At 43.9% G+C, this 8,549-nt stretch overlaps 1 protein-coding gene across 2 annotated transcripts in view; it reads left to right on the top strand.

The window, feature by feature from the left end:
* Positions 1–3,801: 3,801 nt before the first annotated feature.
* Positions 3,802–8,549, top strand: part of pip4k2aa (phosphatidylinositol-5-phosphate 4-kinase, type II, alpha a) — a 67,499-nt gene continuing 62,751 nt past the window's right edge. For both annotated transcript variants that reach the window (XM_079490116.1, XM_079490115.1), the window contains exon 1: positions 3,802–4,594. In XM_079490116.1, coding sequence (XP_079346242.1) covers positions 4,451–4,594 — 144 coding nt within the window. In that variant the 5' untranslated portion in view covers positions 3,802–4,450. The remainder of the gene's footprint in view (positions 4,595–8,549) is intronic.

Here is an 8,549-nt window from a genome sequence, read left to right as displayed (position 1 = left end):
GACATATATAATACTACAACATGACGTAGCGATATCATCCGCTCCCGACCGGTTCATGAACCTGAAATGGAATGGTGCCCAGGCTAACCTCTGTCACATGGCACGTTCATTCATCTCACATCAACCAATGTAAGGATGGGGGATGGGATGTTCATGCTTTAAAGCAAACGCATTAATAGTAATAATATTATTATTAATAACCAGTAAGATGCCTGAGGGCGAGAACGTGTGTCTTGAGTGTACAGGGTTTGATGAGGTCAGATCAACATATGGAATGTCAGAACACCTCAGTTCCATCTATGGAGATCAAAGGGTGGCAGTGGTGGCAGTGTCTTGAGTGTACAGGGTTTGATGAGGGCCCAGGTATAGGGCCGGGACTTAATTTTCAGGCCTGTTGAGAATGCGGCTGCACAATTAACTTAAGCAGGCAGGTATCAGTCAAAAGGGAGACATCGAAGAGGAAGGATGGATGTGGAAGGATCAACATATGGGACCATATATTGATGACATCAGGGATCTCCATATATGGGCTTAATTGCAACAGCAGGTCGCATTTACTATGCGACCTGATGATTTACTATCATCCCTGATGATGTCATATAGTGATGTCACGAGACCTGGGCACAATAGAGCGTAGCGGTCCCGCCCCCTTTCATGACGACGCCAGGCCCAGGAAATAATTCCCAATGCATTTTTCCCATAGACATTTCAAAAAGTATTTATTTAAAGACCACAATTTTTTGGGACGAACAAATAATTAGAAAGAAGAAAAAAACGGCAGGTTACAACAATTTTTGTTGTTGTTTTTCTTCTTTGTAATTATTTGTTTGGTCCAAAATATTTGATTATTTTTGGAAAAAGGTTACCGTGTGAGACAAGGTGGTAGGAGAGAGAGAGAGAGAGAGAGAGAGAGAGAGAGAGAGAGAGAGAGAGAGAGAGAGAGAGAGAGCAATGTTGTGATTTGTTTTGTTGTAGGCCTATGTAGGCTATGCTTTGGCAATGTAGAACACATTATTTTATCATGCCATGATGCCAATAAAGCTTGTATAACATTGAAGTGGATCATCCATCAGGTAGTCCTACATAGTGCAGGTCAAAAAACTATGTATTTTGGTCGAGGCAATAGGCATCCTTTTTTCTCCTTTTCTTTTTTGTAAATACATTTTTGTAAGCGAAAGGATTGTGTAAGGCGCAATTTCAGTGTCACCAGAAATGATTACAAGTAGCCTACACATCAATAACAAGTCATCTTGATAATTTGGGGGAAGTTATTATTATTATTAATTCATGAAGGGAAAACATCCAAAACATTTGAAACTTGAATTATTATCATCTTGGTGAGTGCAATTAGAACAATATTTTCTGCTCTGACTCTCTTCCCCCTTTTGAAACATGTAATCATAATAATCTTTGGTTTATAGTTTATTCTTCATTTCAATCAACTAACATTGGAAAAGGAAAGGGGGTGGTGGGCGAGTCTGTAGCACTTCCGCTACCTAGACTCAGAGGGAGCCATAGACGACACTGAGGGGGCAGAAAACTGAGCGCTCGAGTGCTAGCTGTTCATGCAGCCTGGAGAGTGACAAGCTGGAGTTTGAAATACATTGTTTTCAACGAGGGCGGCGCAAATATCAGTATGACAACTGTTTTAAAGTATTGTACAGTGACGACTAAAGTCTCTGTAATATGTATGTTGTACTATTACTAAAACACTGTAAAACGTTCTAAAATAAAGGGATTTAAGATCATTAAAGCTGAGCTGTTGCCTGAGTCCAGTGCATTCTGCCAACTTCCGGTCCAGGACATTGTCACTCTTCGGCCCAATACTTTAAAAAAATGCTTAGTATGAGGTATAAAGTATAGCAGCCTTGTGTTCATAAAACAGAAAGATTGGGTATTGGGTAAGACTGACGTTATGTATCTTTCAGGACCTTTCACTGCTTTGTCTCAACCATTACTCAATGGCTCTGGTCTCAGCCACCACGGATATTTTGACATTCCCTTTTTATTTTATTTTTATGTTGCCACTACTGTTGGAGCAGCCATAAACTACACAGGTTCATCCTGATGTTCTGGACATCTTTGTAATGTTAGTGTTAGTAAAAAGCAGGTAAAAGAGTAACGTGTGAGGCAGACTAACATCAGTCACTCTACCGTTCACTGTAGTAGAAGAGGTGTGCCTGGTGAGGGTTTAAACCCCGCAGCTATGTCGAGTCCGCCTCTACAGGAAATACGTAAGCTGCGACCATGAGACCTGTTTCTGAATTCGTCTACAACAGTGACACTTGGTTTTGAAAACCAACCAAATGCAATTTCCGTGCTCAGACACAGCCAGCCACACACAAAGCTACTTAAGGAAGTGGTTGCACTACTTAAAAAGGTTGCCAAATTGTGTAACATTTTAAAGCACCAGCCTACCCTCTTGTGGAGTAGCGAATGTTCTCCAATGTCAAATGATGTGTAGAACAACATCATTAACCCATGATTTAAAGGTTGGTGCGAATTTTTCCTTCCATTTAAATAGTATAGAGCGTCGCAGTCCCGCCCCTTTCATGACGACGCCAGGCCCAGGAAATGATTCCCAATGCATTTTCCCCCATAGAGTATAAAAAAGGATAGAGACTGATCTGGCGCGAAGCTCCACCAAAATTTGGTGCCCAAAATGCGGAAGTGCAAACGCGCTCAACGTTAAAGCCCAGCTGCACGGGGTTTCCTCGTCATACTTCCACGGGTCCGCATGCAGTCCCTCCTCTTACCGCTAGGGCCCAGTGCTTCAACGTTGGAAAGCCTCACTAGCCCCTTGATTTTCCCCAGACATTTCAAAAAGTATTTATTTAAAGACGGTTACTCCACGGACAAAGCCAACTCGAGTTGTGACAACTCATGACAACAAACACAATATTTTGGACCAATCAAATAATTACAAAGAAGAAAAACAACAAAAAGTGTTGTAACCTGCTGTGTTTTTTTCGGCTTAAAAGGTCTTTACTTTTTGAAATGTCTATGAGGAAAATGAACGAGGAATCATTTCCTAAATTCCTGGGCCCTGGTAGGGGGCAACCGCCATTGGACTGGCCCCATGAAGTGAACGGAGTTGTCGTAACTGTGTTAATCTATGGCTCTGGCTAGACTGACAACTGTTCTGTAGACGTCACGTTAGCATGTAGCTCGCTCGCTAGCGAAGGTCGGGCACGACAGACAGGCAGAGAGACCCACAGTAACAGATACATAGGAGACTGGAGAGCCCATGTTAGCTTTCCTTGAAGCGTACATGCATGGTGTTGTTTGCAACTACTGTTTGAAAGCGTCGTTTTGGTTTACTTCGTGTATCGTAGTTGTCAAACAGCATCGTGGAACATATGGCTTATGGCTACTAGCCTATGGAGCAATATGGCACCTATCGATGACAGACTTGAAGCGGACATACGATTGATTCTACTTTCTATTCTATTCAAAATAAAACAAACTATTTTATATCGGCCGTGCACTTAGTTGTAGATTATATATTTTGTTTTACTTTTCACAACATGTACCCAATAAGATAAAAAAACAAACAAAAAACACAGACTTTTCCATTATAAGACAGCATGCACGTCAAACGTCAAAATATCCTTATGGAGGAGGATGGCACATTATTAGCCAACAACACGCATCCGTTTATTTTGAAGTCCACCGTCCACGTACAGGAAACACCTTGTTGTATTACGCCTGACTTGACGCAGGCAAGTAGTGTGTGTGTGCGCGTGTGTGTGTGTGTGAGTGAGTGAGAGAGATACACTCACAGACCTGGTGGGGAGGAGAGAGAGAGAGCGCGCGAGCTGGAGAAGGAAGAGAGGAAGAGGAGGCGAATTATGATGTGGACTGACGATGAAGGGAGAAGTGTGGGATCGATAAACGAACGCGAGCACGTCGTTATCAGCTGAAGGAAGGAAGGAGAGACGTGTATGTACTGTATATATTTCCATTCCTCCCGCAACGGGACAGTCAGAAATCCGCGGGGCAGCAGCAGCAGCAGCAACACCGCCCAGCTATACTATAGACCCAGACACACTGCTGCTGTGCTGGCGTGCAGCGGCGTTGGACCGCACCAGAACCGGGGGAGATATATACGGGGGATCGGATTGGACACGTCGGACCTTTTGTTGGTGAACCTCCATGCCTTAAAGCAGAATAATGGTGATAATGACGACTACTAGAAGATCCCGTCTTCATTGAAGACTGGTGCTGCTGGGTGCCCCCCCACCCACCCACTCACTGCCTGCTGCCGCTGCCAGAAGCGAGCTGTCATCGGGACTGACACACACACACACACACACACACACACACACACACACACACACACACACAAACACCACTGCAACAGCAGCCAATAAGCCGGGTTGTGGGAATTCTCTGTTCCCGGCCATATCATTATTATCACCATTATTATTATTATTCCGATAACAAAAAGATGGCCACGACGGCGAGCAGCATTGCCGCATCCATTGCGAGCAAGACCAAGACCAAAAAGAAGCACTTCGTCGCCCAGAAAGTCAAGCTGTTCCGTGCCAGCGACCCCCTGCTGAGCGTGGTCATGTGGGGAGTCAACCATTCGGTGAGTACGTGTTGTCATTCAGTGACCCATCATCATCCAGTCAGTTAATGATCCATATGATCCATGCATGGGCATGCACAGCAAATATTTAACTCTGGGAATGTACAAATACAGGTAGAGTTCATCACTTGTCTTGAACCCCATATGCTTGAGCCAACACTGCTGCAAATAAAATAGACCACAAGGGGTCCCTATGAAGGGACTCTTATTATTAGAGCAAGCCCCCTCCAGTCCATTTGATTTCATTTGTGTGGCTCACAGAGTTACAAGGGTCCAGGGCCTGAGGGTGTGTGTGTGTGTGTGTGTGTGTGTGTGTGTGTACCAGCCAGTATGTGTAGACGAATCAGAGATGACAGCTGTCCAGCTGTCGCACACAGTGACAGTGCTGTCAATGCAAATGTGTGGCTTTGACTGAGCGTGTGTGGCTGTGTGGGTGCAACAGCGGTTATGTTTGCTTTAGTAAGGCTTGTGCAATTACATTTATATATTCCGTTGCTGACGGACAGAAACCTCTAATATGTCCATACTTAAACTTTTTCTGTTTTTGCAAGCTCGAAACGGGGCGTGTTTTTTTTTTTAGCTTGTGGATCTGTTATTTTTGATATTTCTTTCAATTTGAACCCTGAAAAGTAACAGTTTTGGACATGAGGTTTCCACCCAGATGTTGCTGTAATGCAGTGGTTCTGCAAAGTGAGGTCCAAGGCAAGCCCGGTACCCTCAGGGTTCCTTGACCTTGAGGGGGTGTGACCCTTACAGGACTGTAACACATGTTATGGGGGTATTACAAAAATACAAATTAATTAAAAAAAAAAAACATTTCAGAACCACTGCCTTACTATTTTGGCAGGCACACTCATGGCTATGTGCGTGTGCCTCCCGGAAGCCAACCCTAGTTTCTCCCTTGCATCCTGTTGTGCACATGTACTGTAAGGATAAGCTCTGAGGCCTCTGCATGTCATGAGAGAGAGAGAGCTTATCTCAGTTCCATGACTCTTCCTCAATGAATTCTCTCTGACACAGCAGCAGCTACGCTCACATCAGAAAGGGACAAGATTGTGAATTTGGCAGAGTTGTGTCTTGCAGGCCTGTAAAGTCGGTCTTTGTCAGCAATCTTCTAATCTTGATTTGTTTTTGTTTTTTCCCCACATAAAAATAAAATTAAAGTAACTCTACTCTTCTACCCAGGATTTAAACCAGGAGCTAATATAGCCTGCCGGCTTGCTCTGGGGATAAATTAAATCTTGACCATCAAGTCAAAATGTGTGAGATTAAAATAGGGTGCATTTTGCATCCCAAAACACAGTTTATAGTTAATAAAACAACGACCTCTGCATCCATGGGATGCACTACTGTACTCAGCATGTACATGTAATGTCGTTGGGGGACTCATACAAGTGGGACTCATAAAATAAAATCATAAAATGTCCCTGGGACTCATCTAAAAGACCATCCCTGCATCCCGGGACCCATTACATTGAAAACCTATTTACATCACTGTAAATGTATAGATTGTATTAGATTAACATACTCTACTATACAGCTTGGGTACTACAGAAAAAACTAGATATCCAACATCAAACGTGTAACGTTTGTTTCAAGCACGTTCATTGACATGGAGTGTGTTTTCATGGCATAACAAATAGCCTACCCTTCAATATTTCGTTCAGCAGAAGAGCCCAGACACACACTGCGGTTTGTTTACTAGAAGTCTTAATGAGGTATGTTAGATTGGACAGAAAGGCTTCTGAAACGTAAACAAAGATGTTTAGCGGCTCATTTATCTTGTCAGTTTATACATTTCGGTTCATGCGCCTGACATTATTTCCATGTAGGCCAAGCATATGGTTTTAAGGGATATGATTGGCTAGTTTACACAAGTTGAGCAAAAAAATAGTAGTTATTTTCTTTTTGATGCAGAGGACTTCTAGTCTTCTCTATTTTGTGTGTGTGTGTGTGTGTGTGTGTGTGTGTGTGTGTGTGTGTGTGTGTGTGTGTGTGTGTGTGTGTGTGTGTGTGTGTGTGTGTGTGTGTGTGTGTGTGTGTGTGTGTGTGTGTGTGTGTGTGTGTGTGTGTGTGTGTGTGTGTGTGTGTGTGTGTGTGTGTGTGTGTGTGTGTGTGTGTGTGTGTGTGTGTGTGTGTTGTTTGTGGAGACCTGTAGTCTAGTGTGTGTGTGTGGTGCACATAACAGTAGAATATTCAAATCCAGCTTTCGTTAGGGCTGTCTCCGACTCAGGCTTTATCTACAATGTTCGTGTTTATGATCCGTTCAGGAGTGGATTCTAACCAATGTCATGTTGGTTAGAACGTCATGATGACTACTGGTTTGTAGTCATCAGGCCGAAACAACCAATCCAACCAATCCATCATAAGTACTTATTGGAATAGTTTGTTTGGTATATCCATCTTTTATTCTAACTCGTATCGACTGGCAAGACTAGGGGACAAAGGAGGAGAGAGAACGAGTAGCCACGGCAGGGTTTCTGCATTAGTCCGACACCCTACCCCAAATCCTAGCCTAACCCTAACCTCACAGGGAAGCCACGGGTGATTTTTAACCGGCAGCGCATGTCGGGAGCCTGCACGGTATACTGCCGTGGCTATTATCGGGAGTTGCGGCGTCTGGACCGGCAGCCGGCGGACGGACCGACACTGCCGCGGCAGTGGAGTGTCATAATCTCCCCCCACCCCTTCCCCGGCAGTTGCCGCCCCTCCCCCGGCAGTGCCAGGATCACACAGGCCTGGCTTTCCTCTGAGGTGGAAAGTCTGGTGACGCGAGGTTAGGCTTTATCTAGTCGAATGAATCAGAGTCGGAAGTTTAATGCGACTCGTGCAAGACGAAAGAAATAACAGTAAAGAGAAGACAGAGAGATATATATACCTGATAATTGCACAGTCAACCTTTTATCAAAACTACAGCTGTGTGCATCTCTTTACTGCTGCGCTTTACTTTAGCCAGCATGAGATAATTAAAACCACTCACCTAATTATACAGTTCAACGACCGAGAGCTCCACAGTATAGCCTACATTAGTAACTGAGTCAAACTGACTCAAAAATAATTGAAACAAATATATAAAATAATGCCTCGAATCGATCAATCAACTGAGGGGGGTCTCGATTGACTATTCGAATCGTCGACTGGCTGCTTCGCCCAAGGCAGAAGAAGTTTTCTCCCCTTTGGTGCAGGTCTGCAGGAATACCTAATAGACATTAGACAGTTGAATGGTGTTATTTTGTGCATCTATGTGACCTAATGCAAGGGTTCCCAACAAAGTAGTCATGGTTCACTAATAAAGGAAGAGATAATGGCAGACAAAAACGGTCTCTTTATCTTTAATCAAATCGATGGAGAAATTAATTATGTCACTCACAACAGATTTCCACTTCCTCTGACAACATAGACAGTAGAATACAGTACTTAAACGTCAAATCCTAATGTCATATATTCAACCAGTGTTGAATCAATAGTATTCAAACAGGTTATGTTGGATGTCTGTGCAGCATGTGATGTAATTGATCATATCTTGCTTTTAGATAAGCTACAGTGTTATGGTTTCACCTCCAATGCGTTGCCATGGTTCATGACAATAGAGTCTTCTTTAATGGTAGCTATTCAAACTGGAACACCATTAACTGTGGGGTTCCCCGGGGCACGGTGGCACAGTCGGTAGTGCTGTCGCCTCACAGCTAGAAGGTCCTGGGTTCGATTCCCGCTCGGGACGCTGTGGGCACTGGCGGCGTGTCCTCTACTCCGCATCATCAGTGCCCATACCCGAGGTGGGGTTGGCGAAAGGGCCTTTCTGTGTGGAGTTTGCATGTTCTCCCCGTGTCCCCTAGGGCAGGGGTTCTCAACCCGTGGGTCGCGACCCCTCGGGGGGTCGCCAAATTATTTTAGGGGGTCCCCAAATTATTTTCCAAAAAAAAAAAAAAAATGTTTTAATTTTATTTTCACGATT

The sequence above is a fragment of the Electrona antarctica genome (assembly GCF_951216825.1).
Source record: "Electrona antarctica genome assembly, chromosome: 20".
In the NCBI taxonomy this organism is placed as follows: domain Eukaryota; kingdom Metazoa; phylum Chordata; class Actinopteri; order Myctophiformes; family Myctophidae; genus Electrona; species Electrona antarctica.
Note: the sequence above shows the minus strand (reverse complement) of the source record. Positions and strands in the feature narration are given on the sequence as shown.